The 18,249-nt window shown below is 45.1% G+C and overlaps 1 protein-coding gene across 1 annotated transcript in view; it reads right to left on the bottom strand.

The window, feature by feature from the left end:
- The window catches only part of GLP2R (glucagon like peptide 2 receptor), a 67,203-nt gene that overhangs the window by 10,116 nt on the left and 38,838 nt on the right, over positions 1 to 18,249 (bottom strand). The window contains exons 10-11 of the mRNA XM_002827026.6: positions 10,816 to 10,904; positions 1,166 to 1,304 (exon numbers count right to left, since the gene is read on the bottom strand). Of these exons, the coding sequence (XP_002827072.3) occupies positions 1,166 to 1,304; positions 10,816 to 10,904 (228 nt within the window). The remainder of the gene's footprint in view (positions 1 to 1,165; positions 1,305 to 10,815; positions 10,905 to 18,249) is intronic.

Genomic DNA, 18,249 nt, shown 5'->3' with positions numbered 1-18,249 from the left:
TTTTATCATTGCTTTTTGGGGAGAAGTTTTGTAGATCCTCTCTTTTTCATCTCAGAAGCCCTGCCCCCACACCAATATTTAAAGATGATTCATTTTCAGATTACTACTCTATGAAGACCTGGGCTGCTGTGCTATTAGTGGTGATCTGTTGCATTAGTGGCCTTCACTAATGAGCTGCCCCTCCCAGCATTCTATGCCTTTGTGCAGTGCCCTACTCTTTCAATCTAGGCTGGGTCTGTGACTTGCTTTAAATGACAGAATGCAGCAGAAGCATCACTGTGCCAGTTCCAGGCATAGGCATTTAAAAGGCCTGGCAGCTCCTGCTTTTATGTTCTTGGGAGCCCTGAACTGCCCTATCCTGTGGAGAGACCACAAGGAGAAAACACATGGAACGCCTAAGGAATGTCATGGACACTGAGAAACGAGGCCTCAGAAATTTGACCCCAATAAAACTAGCCTCAGCTATTTGAGCCATCCAACTTAGGCACCAGTCATGTGAGTGAAGAAGACATCTTGGTAGTTCCAGCCCCAGTACGCATCACAGAAGCAAAGGTTAGCCATCCCTACTAGGTCCTACCTAGATTCCTAACTCCCAGAATAATGAAAAATAATTTTAAAAATTGCCATCTTAAGACACTAAGAAATAGATAATAATTTAAGCAATAGATTACCAAAATATATCCAGGTAACAACCACAGCTGGCCTCTTGTTCCTAGTTTCAACTCCCACACATCTGTCAAGGTTTAATAGCCTCCTGGTCTGAACTCATTAGTCCCTACACAATTTGTGTTGCATTCTGTGTACATGTCACCTGAAGCACAGACAATGCTCACTTTGCACAACGCTCTGCAGAGAACCCAGCAAAAATAGGCACTTAATAAAAGGCTTCACATTGACACAGTTAATATGATCATGAGTCACACCAACTATTATCACCCAGGAAAGAGACCATTTCCCCCTTCTTAGTCACTGAATCATGCTGGCAGGATCAACGCAATACTTCCCCATCTGCATGCCCTTCTAATGCCAAGGGCCCTTACTGATAAAGGCTGCTGATGCTACAATTCTATTTTCATCCACGGGCTCCTTAATTCTGAGCCTGTTTGGGCCACATGCATTTTGTTTTCTCCAAAGTCAAGGCATCTTGGTTCAGATTCCTACTTACATGAAAGGAGCTCAGTGTCAACTGAATGAAAAGTCGTATAAGTTTTGCAAATCCTTCAACTTGATCATCAGTGATGAAAGAGAAGAGGATCTCATGAACGCCCAATAAAGGAATGAGGACCAGTGTTGATTTTGCCAATCTGTAAATGACAACCAAATAACAGTCATGAGGGCCACATGGGGAACAGGCAACATTTCCTGCTTTTCTGTGCCATGACTTTGTTGCAGCTCTTACCATATTGATAGTTGTTTCCCAGATGGTCTCCTTGACTACATTTAATGCTTCAGGGCCATTGTGGTCTTGTTTACTGTTGTGTTCCTACACTTGATGCATGGGGGATGCTCAGAAAACATGAATTGAATGAATGAATGCATGAATTCCCCTGTATAGATTGTCGTATGTCTGTAGCTCTTAATGTTTTGCCTGATGGATAGATTTCCATGCAAGTGATTGCCACCCTGGGACACTCCACCCCTACCAGGTTTGTTAAATTTCCTATCACCTGGGTAGCAGTTTCGTCTATCTCTTTCTTTACTCAGGACTTTTGACATCAGTATTTCCAGTGTTACCATGAGAAGGGAGAGAAAATGAGTTGCCCAGGGTCACACAGACACTAAGTAGTAAACCTCGGGCTGGACGTGGGGGCATCTGACCTGCAGTTCTGACCTGCAGACTCCTTTCTGGACTTTGCTGTCAGCCCTCATGTTGCCCCCTAACCCTGGTGATAGTGAGGGCTGCAGGAAATGAAAAACTGATCCTCCTCATAAAAAGTGCAGCGTGGAGGTTCACTGTTGTATATAGTCTACACAAAAAAGACAAACATTCCTTGTGCCACCCACGTGTAAAGTGCACAGCTGGGACCCACATGCTGCATACTGGTGGTTCCCAAATGTGGTTGACTATTAAAATTCCTCACAGAGCTCTTAAAATATATACGTATAGTTTCCTGGGCTTCAGTGTCAACTCCCTGAATCCACACCTCTGGAGGTTGGGTCCAAGGAAGTTAATTTTTTTTAAGAGACAGGATCTCCCTCTGTCACCCATGCTGGAGTACAGTAGCACGATTCTAGCTCACTGCAGCCTTGAACTCCTGGGCTCAAGCAATCCTCCTGCTCAGACTCCAGAGAAGCTGGGACCATAGGTGTGCACCACTGTGCCTGGATAATTATTTTATTTTATTTTATTTTATTTTATTTTATTTTATTTTATAGAGAGGGGATCTTATGTTGTTGCCCAGGCTGGTCTCAAACTCCTAGCCTCAAGTGATATACTATTCCTGCCTCAGTCTCCCAAAGTGTTGGGATTACAGGTGCAAACCACTGCACCTGGCCGGATGTGGACTTTTTAAGGAACTCCCCATGGATCCTGAGAAGTAGATAGGTTTGGAAATAACTGCCCTTTACTGTTGAGCTGCTTCTTAATTTAAAACTAACTACATTAGCAGAGATGACTCATATTCAGGGTACGAACAAAGCTACTGTCTTATCCACATTGGGAAAGAGGAGCATAATTGTAATGATTTTTTTTTTTTTAGCTCGGGTCACTTCTTGTAAAGGGGCCAGACTAGGAGGAACTTCCTTCCCCTCAGATCCCATGGAGTTAAAGGTGTAGAAAAACAGGGTGGCATTCGCAGTTCATGGGGGAGTTTCTTAAGGAAGGTTTAACTCTGTCCAAGAGCAAGAGCTTACTATGAATCCTATGTCTGCAAGGGCCATTCAGATGCAATGTTATCAATGAAACAAACAACCTTACCTTTGTGCCCCCAAAGGATCTAAAGCCAAGAAGAGGGGTGCAGGAGCCACCAGGATGGAGGGACTCCACCTGGCCATGTGACTGTGTGAACCAGAGCCTTGACTATCAGGAGAGGCTGATGAGCAGAGAGACGGAATCATGGGCCTTGGCTATGTGGTTCTCTTGAGCTGAGCTCAGATCGATTCCCACTCCAACATCCACCCCTACAGAAGTCATTTAACTAGGCAACATTAATATGCTCCCCATGAGAGAACATTTCAAGGGTTTTGTATTTCCAGGAGTGTTTTTAAAGCCCTCTGGCCCAAAGGTTACAAAGTGGTGACCATGGATAGTAACTGACCTGCGGACAACTTTTGCTTAGGCCACGGAGCAATTTTTGTTATTGGAGTCATCTTTAAATAATAATATTTTCAGAAAAAGTGTCCAGGTTTCTGGCTTCTTTTGAAAAATGAGGAGATCTGGCAACACTGTGCTCAAATTCTTGCATGGCAATCGTTGGTTACAGCCGGGCAATGGCTGTCCCTTTAGAGGGAAGCTGTGAACTCCAGCCCCCACCCAGCTTGTACCACTCAATTGTGTTACTTGCTTGGCCCTTGTAAGAGTCTGAATTTGTGACCCTTGCTCTGGGTGGTCTGGGTTTTCATGATACAGACTTATATGCCTACAAGCAGACCTGTGTCTTATCATCAGCTTATTCTGATGTCATGTTATAGTGTTATGGTTTTTTAAAATAAACTTTTAATTTTGGAATAATTTTAGATTTACAGAAAATTAGCTAAGACAGTACAGAGAGTTCTCATGTCTCTTCACTCAGTTTCCCCTAATTTTTTTTTTTTTTTTTTTTGAGACAGAGTCTTGCTCTGTTGCCCAGGCTGGAGTGCAGTGGAGGGATCTCGGCTCACTGCAACATCCGCCTTCCGGGTTCACGCCATTCTCCTGCCTGAGCCTCCCGAGTAGCTGGAACTACAGGCACCCGCCACTGCACCCAGCTAATTTTTTGTATTTTTAGTAGAGACGGAGTTTCACTGTGGTCTCGATCTCCTGACCTTGTGATCCGCCCACCTCGGCCTCCCAAAGTGCTGGGATTACAGGCGTGAGCCACCGCGCCCGGCATAGTTTCCCCTAATGTTAACATACTACATAACCATGCCCGTTTGTCAAAACTAAGAAACCAACACGGTATATTACTAGGAACTAAAGTTCGGGGTTTATGTGGATTTCCCGCTAATGTCCTTTTCCTGTTCCCTGATCCCACATTTCGTTTAGTACAGAATGATCCATAAAGAATAACAATTTTTTAATAAAGTTTTGGGCTACTCACCCTTCTGGATGGAGACATAAAGGGATTGTCTACCCTTCACCTTATTCTAACTTCTCCTTAGACGAAGTACTATTTGTGTCCCTGTCCAGATGAAAATCCATAAATAGCAATAGCAGTTTACTCTTACAGACTGTGTTTATGCTCATTTTCATCCATAACCTTTTGTTTATTTAAATAGTTCCATTTATTGCAATCATTTAACTATCCAACAAATATTTATTGAGCATCTGCTTATGGCACATGAGTGAATATAGTGGGAAAGAAGGAGTTGTAGTCAAAGGCAGCAGGACACAGGAAGAGTATCTGGGCCTGAGTTCAAATCTCAGTGTTGCCAATTATTAGTGCTATGACTGTGGGCAAATTATTTAACCTCTCTCTCTGTTAGTTTCGTCATCTGTAAAAGGAGGATTATAATAGTAATAGCATCTATCTGACAGGGCTGTCATAAGAGTTAAACAAATAACATGGGGTAAACCCTCAGAATAAATGGTATCTGACACATGATGAATGATCAATACATTTTAGTTATTATTATTTTTAAAGAAGCCATCCCTGCCTTTTGGTTGCTTATAACTCAATTTTTTTTAATGAATTTTACTTGAATTTGTAACATTTTTAGTCTTTGGTTGCTGATGTGGTTCAGAACGTGGTACTCCAAAATATGGCACCTTGACATACTGAGTATTTTAAGCTGAAAGAATTTGAGAAAACCATAGAAGTAGGAGAGTCTCTCTAACCTCCCACCCTTCTCCCCTAAAACAGGTCATGAGACCTAGGAAGGATTTTCTGACCTTCTCCGGAAGTAGATCACAAGACCTCATGTGAGAGGTGGAGGAAAGGAACGTCCTTATTTCTGAAGACACTATGACACAAGAATCTGTACAAACAGGCCTTGCTAAATTTCCCCCAGTTTATGACCATTAGATCTCCTTTGTTCAATCATACCTCCCCCATGACTGTCCACTTTGCATCAAACCTAGCATAAAAATACACAAGTTTGACCATTTCTTTGGGTCTTCCTTTCCTTATGAGGTCTCCTACGTCATATAAAACTTATGAACTAAACTTGCATGCTTTTTCTCCTGTTAATCTGTCTTTGTCTAATTTTTAGACCCAGCCAGGGACCCTAAGAGGGTTAAGGAAAAGCTTTTGTTTCCTACATTGCCTATCAGAAAGTCCTTTCAGAAAGAACTGGGGTTTAGCATGTTAAGAAATGCTTGTTGGGCCGGGCGCAGTGGCTCACACCTATAATCCCAGCACTTTGGGAGGCCGAGGTGGGCGAATCACCTGAGGTTGGGAGTTGAAGACCAGCCTGACCAACATGGAGAAACTCAGTCTCTACTAAAAATACAAAATTAACCGGGCATGGTGTCTCATGCCTGTAATCCCAACTACTTCAGAGGCTGGGGCAGGAGAATTGCTTGAACCTGGGAGATGGAGGTTGCACTAAGCCAAGATCGTGCCAAGATCGTGCCATTGCATTCCAGCATGGGCAACAAGAGTGAAACTCCATCTCAAAAAAATAAAAATGAAAATGAAATGTTTCTCCTTTATAAATGAATCAAGAGCTCTGCCCAGGTGCATCCCATGGAGAGTTAAGGCCCTTTATCTAGGGGAAGAGAGCTGCCTCTGAGCTGGGAACCACAAAGAACAGAGAACTCCAGCTGAGCTGAGGGTCTGCTGAACTCTGTCCGCATTCCTAGGGCATTGCTTACACTGTTTATAGCCCCAAAGTTCCTCCTTCACACTTGGCTCAGTTCTCTTTCTCCCAGCCAGACAGATGGACCATTTTTTATTTCCTTTGCTTGACGGTGGAAGCCCAGGGACAAGGGCTAAGACTATAGAAGGTTCTCTGCCTCCTAGCAACTTGCCTCTTCGGCAGGGCCTAAATGTGTTTAATTTAAACTTTCCTAAAATATAATTCTGGAGGGAGGCCAGATCAGGGTTACATTCTAAAAGTTCTCAAAATCTTCAAGAGTGGGAGGCAGCCTGTACCTACAAGAGTTTGGCTAAAATATGCTGGGCCCTGTCACCTCTTCCTTCTTATCCCACCAGAAGTCTTTAAGGGAAAACAAACATGGAAGGGGGTGAGGAAGAGGAACAACTTTCCGACATGGAAGAGGGCAGTGTGAGCTGAGGAGCTGAGGGTTGCCAATGCCCCGCTGGGGTTATAGTAAAGAGCACTCTCTCAGAACTTGAAAGTGAGAGAATTAGCGAGGCTTTCTAAGAGCACAATGGGCAAGTGAGTTCATACATGCTGCTGTAGGATTTACCAGCCCAGGGAGTTAAATAAGGTGGTTTAGGTGTGTCCTGAGAGATAGGTCCCTGCCTTTTTGCTAATGAATAAGCATTAGCTAATCAACTCTATTGCACTCTACACAAAGAACAAGTAAACAGAACGGCAGCCAACGAAAATGGCAGGGAAACCACAGAGGGAGGACGTTCTCAGTACCTATCTCACCCTAGTCTGTGGAGGGCACACTGGATCTGGGGAATGAGCCTCCTTCCCAACAGGTAGGTGGTGCTGTGGGCAGGTGGAGATTTTTCAGGCTACCCCTCAGGATCCTTCAACAGCAAGACTCTGCTTTGTGACGTGATCACCAGTAACGTTCTTTGGATTCTTGGATCTTCTGGTGTTGCGGATTAGGAAATTTTGGGAGGCACGTGGGCACAAGAAAGGAATGCTCTACCCCATCCCCACCTTCCACAGACGTTAAAAATGAACAGTGTTCTAGTTTATATATATATTGTGAGCTCAGCTGGGGTCAGTCAGCCTCCCAAAGTCTCAGCCACTCAATAATATAGATGGATTCCCTGTACCATATCCAGGTGGTGACAAACTCACCAAGGTGAGGCATCTCACCCTGGGAGGACTTTGGGTAGACACACACCCAGGTACCTCTTTTATTATTATTATTATTAAAGAAAAAGGGTCTCACTCTGGCTCAGGCTGGTCTAGAACTCCTGGCGTCATGTGATCCCTTCCCCTTAGGCTCCCAAAGTGCTAGTATTGCAGGCATGAACCACTGCACCCAGCCCCAAGTTCTTCTTCTTAAGCTTTTCCTTTGAACAAGGGCAGGGGAGAGGAAAAAAGGAATTTCCAGACAGACTGCATATGTCAGGCAGGGTTACTCTTTCTCCTCACAAAGCAGTCACCCTGGATCATTGCTCAGCCATGAGGGTCTCCCCAGTATCTTGATTTACCCTTTCCCAGACCAATGGCTCCTGGCGGGTACACACCCTCCAGGGCTATGCCAGGCAATCTATTTGATATTGGAAGAAAATATTATAATAGAGGATAATAGGCATTGTAAATATATTAATTTTTATCTATCCTCTTAAATTTTCTATTTTTTGGTCCAATAATACATATGTTAGCTCATGATACCATGTAAATACATGAGGAGGGACGTGCTCAGAATTTCTTTACTGACAGAGATGCGTGATCAGAAAAGTTTTAAAACTCTAGAGGGGACTCTGGAAAAGAGAATATTGAGGCTGCATGACATTTGTAACGGCCCAACCAGAATATTCCACTGAGAACGTCCTCCCTCTGTGGTTTCCCTGCCATTTTCATTGGCCACCTTTCTTACTTGTCCTTTCTGTAGAGTGCAATAGAGTTGATTAACTAACGCTTATTCATTAGCATGTGTTCTTTCAATAGAACATCTGGCCCAGCAGTCCTCCATACTGGCTGTGTATCAGAATCTCCTGGGAGACTCTGCAGCAGGGGTATCCATCCTTTTGGCTTCCCTGGGCCACTGGGCCACGTTGGAAGAAGAAGAGTTGTCCTGGGCCCCACATAAAATAAACTAACACTAACAATAGCTGATGAGCTTAAAAAAAAAAAAAAAAAAAAAAAAGATCCATGCATAGTTTTTGTGATATCCGCCACAACAGATAAGCAAAAATGTCCTTTCTTTCAAAGGGTTGGACATGGCTGCTCTGTGAGGTTCTATCCCACACTTATGGAGCCAGAATACCCAGTGGTAGGGCTCATGAGGCTGCACTTCTGGCCGGCTCTCCGGGGATGCTGATGAGCAGCTATGACGAAAAACTATTTAGGGGTTGCTGTGGGTCTTGGGCATGGGGAAGGTGCCAGTGGCCCGTGGTAGGCTTTGGGGGCACAAAGCAGCAGTGTGTCAGCTCTGAGTCCCCTTGGGGTCAACTGCACCATTTCTGTCTCCTGGAAACACTAGCCTCTGTCCACTTTCTGGGGCGCCCTGGTTTTCCTGGCACCTGTTTATTGAGAGAACTCTCCTCCCTGAGTGCACCCAGCAGGGTGGCTAGAGCAGGCCTTGAAGCTCCACCCTCAAAGAGTGGTGAGAGAGGCTAAGCCTTTGGGAAGGGGGCCAAAGAGACTGCTTGGCCACTTGGAGCCTCGACTGGAGGCGCCAAGAGAGACAGCATGGCTCCCTGGAGCCCAGGCCAGGCCAGTTCCCCAGGGCTACGGGTTTCTTGCAAAATGTTTGGACCAAAGCTCCAACTAGCAACTATAGTATGTCTGCCCATTATTGAACCGGGGGTATGTTTACCCTTCTAGACCTCCTAGAGGGAGGGTAGAGTGGCCACCCATATTTATAACCATATCTACAGGCTCCTAGAGTCCTCATAATAAGCAGGAGATGAGTCTGCAGTGACACTCCCATTTTTACACACCAGAAAGCAGGCCAAAGGGGCCAAGGCACTTGCCTAAGGCCAGTAGGCAAGTCTAGGGTCACAGCCAGCTCCCTCCGTTCCACCTCCTGCTCCATGCCAACATCCTAGTCTTAGCGAAGTAGAATGCATGCTCCTCAAATGCAGGGTCTACATCGTGTACACCATTTTTTGTTTGTTTGTTTTTGAGATGGAGTTTTGCTCTTGTCACCCAGGCTGGAGTACAATGGCACGATCTCGGCTTACTGCAATCTCTGCCTCCCGGATTCAAGTGATTCTCCTGCCTCAGCCTCCTGAGTAGCTGGGATTACAGGCATGCACCACCACACCCAGCTAATTTTTGTATTTTTAGTAGAGACAGGGTTTTCCCATGTTGGCCAGACTAGTCTTGAACTCCTGACCTCAGGTGATCTGCCCGCCTTGGCCTCCCAAAGTGCTGGGATTACAGGCGTGAGTCACCGAACCTGGCCTCATGTCCACCTTTTATTCCAAGCACAGTACCAGGCACATTGTAGGCATCCATTAAATATTTGTCAGATAAAAGGAAAAACTCCCTTCCCAGCACCTGGGTTAGGCCTTATAAAGGGGAGAAAAACAGGGCTAGGGCCATCTTCACTGGTGCCCACCTCCTCTGCCTTCCTGTGTGGACTGGAATTCCTACTCTTAGAGCTATTCTGTGGGTTAAAACACTCCTGTTCCAGAGCCCTGCTGAATGCATATGCCACATAGAAAGCAAAGAATAGACCGGGTGTGGTGGCTCACGCCTGTAATCCCAGCACTTTCGGAGGCCAAGGCTAGTGGATCATGAGGTCAGGAGTTCGAGACCAGCCTGGCCAACATGGTGAAACTCTGTCTCTACTAAAAATACAAAAATTAGCCGGATGTGCTGGCAGGTGCCTGTAATCCCAGCTACTCAGGAGGCTGAGGCAGGAGAATGGCTTGAACCTGGGAGGTGGAGGTTGCAGCGAGCTGAGATCACGCCATTGCACTCCAGCCTGGGCGACAAGAGCAAGACTCTGTCTAAAAAAAAAAAAAAAGTGAAGAATAACTAGGAAAAGAGGGAGGAAACCCTTTATCTCTCATTCATTTGCTTTTACAACAATGCAGATCTAATAAATGCCTATCATCTGATTTACTACGAATGAGGACTGCTGTCATCTCAGAAAGAGGAAGGTGAGACACAATGATGACAAGTCACAAATAAAGGATGCCTGTGGAAGGATGTCTTTCCTTAGACCCTAGAAGTTTGTGGTCTCATTTCTCAAGGTCTCAAAAACACCCAAATAATCTCTTCTCTTCAAATCCTTCCCCAAGGAAGGCAAGTGCCAAACTTCTCTTCATATAAGACTGTCCTTTTCCCACAACCACCCATTCTTAGAAACTTTTTTTTTTTTTTTTTTTTTGAGACAGGGTCTCACTCTGTCACTCAGGCTGGAGTGCAGTGGCACAATCATGGCTCACTGCAGCCTCAACCTTCTGGGCTCAAGCAATCCCCTCACCTTAGCCTGGGACTACAGGCATGCACCACGCCTGGCTAACTTTTGTATTTTTGGTAGAAACGGGGTTTCACCATGTTGTCCAGGCTGTTCTCGAACTCATGGCCTCAAGTGATCCTCTTGCCCCAGCCTCCCAAAGTCCTGGGATTACAGGTCTGAGACATCACTCCTGGCCTCTTAGGGGCATTTTAACAGTTTTCTGCTGGGGGATGTGAATGCTCTTGACTACTCACCATTTGCTTCATCATCATAGAAGGTCCTCACCGTTGACAAAAGTCTCATTTGATCCTATAGCACCTTTCCAGAACTGCTCTTTCTGATACCCTGGCCTTAGGAGATAAATATCCTCCCCAAGACATCAGGCAGAACAGCCAGAGGCCTTACAATAACCTTGGACTGCTGGGGACCAACCTTAAGCCACTCACCTGTATTTATAATCTCTGAAGCACATTTGATGAGCTTTGAGCTTAGAAATGAGAAGCTTGAGAATTTTCAGGAAGATGAAGAAATTGACCTTGAAAAAAAGAGCAGAGTTGGGTAAGTAAGTGATGAACTCCACATAGCTGTGAATTTCAAGGTCAGGCTGGGTTCGGCCGTCAGTTCCATCAGTTCAATGTAAACCAGGGGCAATTTAGCAGTTAGCTGGCCAGGTAGTAAATGCTTAGCTGTAATCTCCACTGTCCTAAAGGCCATCTGAATCTCCACTGTCCCAAAGGCCATCTGAATCTCCAAAGTCCCAAAGGTCATCTGAACTGAAAGTCTGGAAGGAATTTCAGGAAGTGATTTAGTTTATTATTCTGCCTTAAGGAGGCCTATCATTAAGGCCATCTAGAAAGGCAGGTGGACGTTCACATTATTATTATTACTGTTACTGTTATTAACTAGCACGTATTGAGTACTTATTGAGTACTTATCACTAAGTACTAAGTACATAATACTTATCACTTAGTACTTAGCACCATGCCAGGCTTTGGGCTAAGAACGGTCCAGGCATTCTTTTAGCTAATTTTTATGACACCCCCCTAAGGTAGCCACAACTATTTTTATCCTCATGATGCATTGAGAAAACAAGAGGCACAGAGAAGTGTAATTCCCAGGTTGCACAGCTAGTCAGTGATTGAGCCTGTAATTAAACACAGATTCATTGGGTTATAACCCTCCCTTCACTTAAACAGAACGCCATTCTGCCTCTCTTCTTTAAAGAACTCCATCCCTGGCCAGGCACGGTGGCTCACGCCTGTAATCCCTGCACTTTGGGAGGCCGAGGCGGGCGGATCACGAGGTCAGGAGATCCAGACCAGCCTGGCCAACACGGTGAAACCCCGTCTCTACTAAAAATACAAAAAAAAATTAGCCGGGCGCGGTGGCAGGTGCCTGTAGTCCCAGCTACTCGGGAGGCTGAGGCAGGAGAATGGCGTGAACCTGGGAGGCGGAACTTGCAGTGAGTTGAGATCGCGCCACTGCAATCCAGCCTGGGCGACAGAGCAAGACTCCGTCTCCAAAAAAAAAAAAAAAAAAAAGAAGAAAAGAATTCCATCCTTATTGGTGTCTAACTTGAGATCCTGTTGCTGCTATGGAATTCACAGACAGCATATGCTCTCTACTTCCCAGAATTCATTCCATGGCTGTCGTGGACTGGGAAAATCCAGCCCTTCATTGTCAGCCTTTAAAGAAATTTTAAAATATGCCTGCAAATTCCTTGGCCCTTCTCCCTTCAAAAGGTAGAGCCTAATCCCCCTTATTCGCCTCTTGAGGTGAGCCAGATTTAGTTACTTGCACTTAATGAAAAGAATATGGTGTAATAGAAGTGGTGCTATGTGACTTCTGGGCTAGGTCCTCAAAAGGATGGCTGGCTTCCACCCAGCTCTCTCTCTCTCTCTCTCTCTCTCTCTCTCTTAGGTTTCTCACTCCAGGGGAAGTCAGCCACCATTTTGTGAAGACACTCAAGCAGCCTGTTGGGAGATCCACATAGGGTAACTGAGTTCTCAGGCCCAAAACCAGCACCACCCACCACCAGCTACGTGTGTGCACCACCTTGGGAGCTGATCCTCCAGCCCCAGCCAAGCCTTCGGATGGCTGCAGCCTCAGGAGAGATCAAGAGCCCCCTGGAAGTGGTGAAAAGCAAGTGGCTGGGTTTGGGTAGAGCCTGGAGAATGAGAACAGGGTTTGTGAGAAGTGAGACTGGAGAGGGGAGGAGGGTCCGTTTCTGCAGGGTCTTTCACAGCCGTGCTAGGTAAGGAGTTTGGGTTTTCTTCTGAAAGCAATGAAGAGCCGGTGATAGATTTTAAGCAGGCAAGTGACCTGATCAGATTTGTACTTCTGCATTTCAGAAAGATAATTTCAGCGGCAGTGTGGAGAACGGATTGGGTGAGGGTAAGGCTGGAGGAGGGGAGATCAGTTGGGAAGTAGTTTCAGAGTTCCTGGGGGATGGTGATGGAGAAGAGAACTCAGCAGCGGTCCTGGCGCTTCCATGATGGAGAGGAAGGGATCAATCTGAAATGATGAAGAAGTATGAGTCAAATGATCTTTGTTATTGATTGGATGTGAGGGCATGACCTTGACATTTTGTGGTAGATCTCAAATGTGCAGTACTGCCATTCACCAATAAAGGGATCACATGGGGAAGGAAGAGCATTGGGTGGGAAGTAGAGGGTGGATGAAGACTCCAGTAGTTTTGAACACAAGAGATGTTCCAAGGCAGTTAGATATTTATGTCTGAATCTCAGCAGAGAGTCCCAGCCAGAGCATGAAGTCACTGGAATAGACAAGATTACCCAGGGAGACTGTGTAGCTGGGAGAGAAAGAGGGTTAAGAGAATTGCCTCGTAGTGAAGGAAAAGATGGAGAAAGTGGAGACAGCAAAGGTGATGAAGAAAGAGTAGCTAGGGAGGTTAGAATAAACCACACAGAAGGGGCATCCTGGAAGCCCCCGAAAGGATGAATTTTAAGAAGGTTTAAATGCTACATAGAACTTAAGCAAAATAAGACTGCATTTAGCAACAAGGAGCTCACTAAGAGAAGCTGCAATGCAGAGGTGGGATCACAAGCCGGATTCCAGAATTTGGTTTTGTGGATGAAATGTGAAGAGGAGAGACAGCATAGACAACATTAAAGAGGCTTGGCTGTGAAGGGAAGTAGGGCATTCAAACATTAGTTGACAAGGGATACACAATGAGATAATGTCTCCTTGGTTTTATTTGCAGGGCTGGAAGAGGTTTTTGGTTGCAACTATTTTTAAGATTAAAAAGACCACGCTGGGAGCAGTGGCTCCCACCTGTAATCCCAGCACTTTGGGAGGCCAAGGTGGGTGGATCATGAGGTCAGGAGTTCGAGACCAGCCTGGTCAACATAGTGAAACCTCATCTCTACTAAAAATACAAAAATTAGCCAGGCATGGTGGTGCGCACTTATAGTCCCAGCTACTCAGGAGGCTGAGGTGGCAGGAGAATCGCTTGAACCTGGGGGGTGGAGGTTGTGGGTGAGCCGAGATCGTGCCACTGCACTCCAGCCTGGGCAACAGAGTGAGGTTCCATCTCAAAAAAAAAAAAAAAATTAAAAAGACCTAAAAATGGCTTTATGCAATATAGAAAGAACTGACAGAAAGGGTGATCAGGCAACAATTAATAGAACAAAGTCTCTACAGACATTGAGTCAGCACAGTACTAATGTCCCTACCTAGAAATAAAATCCTTTAGCTACATATTGAAATGCAAGCTGTAGAATTCAATATATGTCTGTTATTATTTGCTTTTATTGTCCTCAGGAGAATCAATGCTTAATGCTAAAAGGCTAGAGTTTCAGGCAAGAAGCTAATCCTGAAGCCAGCAGGAATGATGGAGGTTCCCAGCCAAATAATATTTAGGAACAGAAAATTTAAATACAAGCTAAATGTAATCAAGTAATGTATTTCTTTTAATGGGCTATCTGCCTCTTATCATAAAGAGAAAACGTTGTGTCCTTGGCTTAGTGATTTGTTGAACATAGGCATTTTTCTTACAAAGCAAGCTTAACAGCAGAAAGGCATTTATTTCAGCAAATTAATTTCAATCAGGACTGTCTCCTAGGCAATGAAGGGTTATAATGGGAAGCATGTTGATTCACTGTTCTCTGTGTCTTCCAGAGATCAGACATGAGAAAATGGGCATCAACCCATAGAACATACGAAGGAGGCACTACCTCACTGCCACAGGATGAAACCCTAGCTGGGGGTACCACGAAGCCTCTGCTCATCTGGGCTTCCAAGAAGACAAGAGTCAGCAGGTACTTTTGGATGGTGCTGTTCTTCATTTGCACACAAGCAGGAAAGGGGCTGAGTGAGGACATTTTCCAAGAACCCAGCCAACTCCTCCAGGATTCTGTGACCAGATGGGGGTGGGTACTAAGGACCCCAAATATATAAGGATCTCTTCCAGATTCTGGAAAATACAGATGCATTCTCAGATGTGACATTCTTGGTGACACTTTCTTGTTACCCCAGCTTCTGTGCTCAGATCTGGGCCTGCAAGTTGGCAGAGGTGATTGCCAGTATAGCGGGAGCTCAGGGGTAGGCCTCGTCTACCCCTAAACTCTTCCATCTACCGCCAAACCCCTCCTACTCTGGCCTGCTGTGTGGACTAAAATGCTTATCCTATAGAGCTACTCTTGTGAGTCAAAACACTCTTTCCCCAAGAGCCCTGCTGAAAGGCAGACACTGAAGCTAAGGAATCACTGGGAGAGGAGGAAGGAAGCCCTTTCTCCATTCATTCACTCATTCATTCATTCATTCATTTTTGCAACAATGAAGACTTCAGTAATTACCTAGGATCTGGCTTATTATCACCATTTAAAGCAGAAGATGGGGTGTAGCAAAGCTAAGTTTTGATGGGGTGGGAAAACCCAGAGTACAGGGAGATTCACACTTTAAGTCTTTAGAAGAGGAGAGCACAGGAGTGAGGAAATGTCTTGGGAAGCCTGAAGCCACAGAAAGCCCCTGGGTTCCTGGTGGGGCAGAGGACCTAAAGAGGGACAAGGCCAGTGAAGACGAATTTTACCAGTGTATCAGCTTTGCCAAGTTCTGAGGCTATCACGGAAGATTCAACAATAGTAAATGCAGGCTTTTGACTTTATGATTTCATAAAGTCAACAGATGGTTCATTCAATTTGTTAGCTCAAAACAGCCATTTCACTGGGTCTGTTAACTGCAGGGAGCAGGGTATGGATAGAATGACCTTGTGTAATGTAATTATTGTGTAAGGCTGTCCTTGAGCAGGACTAGTCAAGGCTTTACCAATATTCTACTGAGGGCTGGGGAGACTAGGCTGTAAGAATATGCCAGGTTTCAAGATGGTTCAACTCTAAATGTACACTTCAGATGACAGGTGAAGTAGCGAAGTCTTACACAAAGAAAGAGGTGGGAATTCTACAATTTCTGTCTGGCAAGAGACCCAAAGGGCATCTGGATTCTTCAGGTTGCCACATTATGGTCATTTCTGAAAAACAGGCAACCTTGTACCAACAAAGCAGTAAATGAAGTTTGCTGATGCATCTGGATTTCTAGCATGTTGTACACTCGCATCAACCCAGATGCTGGTCAGCAAATGCAGACCCAGACTAGGGGATGGTGGGAGAGATCCAACTGTGATAACTAGGGATGTTCACCACGGAGCCGGGCCCTGGGATGGGACACTCTCCTAGGTCCCAGTGCTTTGTTCACCATGCACAGTTGGCTTTTCCTCAGAAGCCTCTGATCCATGTTCCCCAAAATTGGGCTCAGGCTCAAATTTGACCAAGTTGAAAGAAAATTGTTAAGTACCTAGAAATGCCAAGTGCTACTAGATCAATCCTGATTATTGTTACACTTTCTTACTTCAATTTAAATATAACGTATGTGGGGGCCAAAGAATTATTATTTTTTTCTTAACACAATAAAGATTTATTTTATCTTATTTTATTTTATTGGTTATGTCACAGTCTAGTGCAGTGGAGGAAGATCTGCTCCACACAGTCATTCAGAAATCCAGGTTCCTTTCACGTTGTGGTTTAAGGAATTCTCTTTTAGAGTTGGGGTTATGTCTATTCAGATCAGTGGAAAATTGCAACATGTGGTCAATATGACCAAAAATGAAGGCAGATATTGGTTCAGTCATAGTCTGATGAGTCTCAGAATGATAAGTATTAAATTCTGAATTCCCCGAGGATAGAAACTCTGAAATAACCTAGCACCAAGCCAAGCCCAGTGAAGGTGCTCAATGAATGCTAAAGGAAGATACAAGAGAGTGGCTGAATGAGATTCCAGTGCTAAGGAAGCTCTACATGGCAGGAGATTTGATTCCATCAGTCTGGGTAAGTCCGGGCTGGGTATTTTTTTAATCCTCCCCAGGTTGTTTTAATGTGCAGCTGCTGTCTAGTCCAGGGTTTTTCAATGTCAGCACTCTTAATATTTGGGGCAGGATAATTATTTGTTCTGGGGGTGGTTCTGCGTGTTGTAGGGTGTTGAGCAGCATCCCTGACCTCCACCCACTAGATGCCAGTAGCAACACTCTCCTCCTATCCCCATCCCCAATTTATGACAATTAAAAATGTCTCCAGACACAGCCAAATGTCCCCAGGGGTCAGAATCTCCTCTGGTTGAAAACCACTGGTCTAGTTCAAGACTGATTTTATAGATGAAGAAACAGAGGCCCAGAGAGGCCAACTCACTTGGCTAAAGAACATATCACAAGTCAGTCATAGAGCCCAGGCTCCTGACTCCTAGCCTGCCTCTTTCACTTCTTTCTGCATGGCCTTTCTTTTCCCTTCCATGTCTGGTGGGACACATAAATTCCACTCTCCGGGGAGCTCTAGAGCCGATGCACAGAATCCTAGAATCCTAGAGCTGTGCAGCTTGGGAGGGCAGCAGGTTTAGCTCCTTATTGTTCAGGACAGATTATCTTCTTGGAAACTGATAGAGATGAAGATCTAATGCCTTTCTCTGGGGTGTGTCAGTGTTTTACAAGTTCATGGTTAAATGTCTTCCTTGTGACCAAGGGGAATGTTCCCATTTCTCTTCAAGCCCATTTCCTCTAGTCCAAGTCCCTGTAGACACAGACAACAATAGTTAAGCAGTGTCCTCTCTAAGAGCTGAGGGTGATTGTGAAATATTCCCTTCTAGGCACGCCTGTTGACTTCTTTTAATTGCAGGGGGGTGGAGGGTAGGGGATAGAGAGATTAATAAAGGACTCAGTTTCCAAGGAGAAAGAGAATTTATCAGGCAGACCTGGGGCCATCCAACAGGCACTTGAGGCCTATGTGTGCACGGGAGGAGGGAAACACCATGGTGGAATTGGAGAACTTTAAATGTATCCATACGGGTAGAGCATAGGGCACGTCTGGTTAGGTGAGTAGAGAGGGAATGACTCTAAGGAGTTTAGAACCAGATCTGAGGGAAATAGTGACCTATTAAACAGTCAAGTAGAACAGAGACATAAATTTTACTCCAAAAAGATCACTCGGGCTGCAACAAGAGGATGGATAGTCAGGGGCAAGAATGAAGAAGACAGACCAAAAAGGAGGTTTTTGCAGAGGTCTGCACAAAAAAAAAAAAAAATCACAAGGGGCTGAAGAAGAGCAGAGACCAGAGACCAAGGGATTAAGGAGAAGGAAATGGCTTGGGGAGATCTTTAGAAGAAGAATTGACAGGACTTGAATTCTGAATAGATGTTGCAGGGAGGAAGAGGACAGAAGTTAGGAGAACACCAAGCTTTCCAGCTTGGGTGCCTGGGTGGGTGGGTGGTGGAGCCATTTTCTGGGTAGAGTAGGAGAAGGAGAGGTCTGAGTGGGAAGATGAGGAGTCCACCACAAGCTAAGGTGAGAGTGGCCATTTCAGTAGAGCTGACCATGACT

Source organism: Pongo abelii, chromosome 19, assembly GCF_028885655.2.
Source record: "Pongo abelii isolate AG06213 chromosome 19, NHGRI_mPonAbe1-v2.0_pri, whole genome shotgun sequence".
In the NCBI taxonomy this organism is placed as follows: domain Eukaryota; kingdom Metazoa; phylum Chordata; class Mammalia; order Primates; family Hominidae; genus Pongo; species Pongo abelii.
The sequence above is the reverse complement of the archived record's forward strand: the minus strand, read 5'-3'. Positions and strand labels throughout refer to the sequence as shown.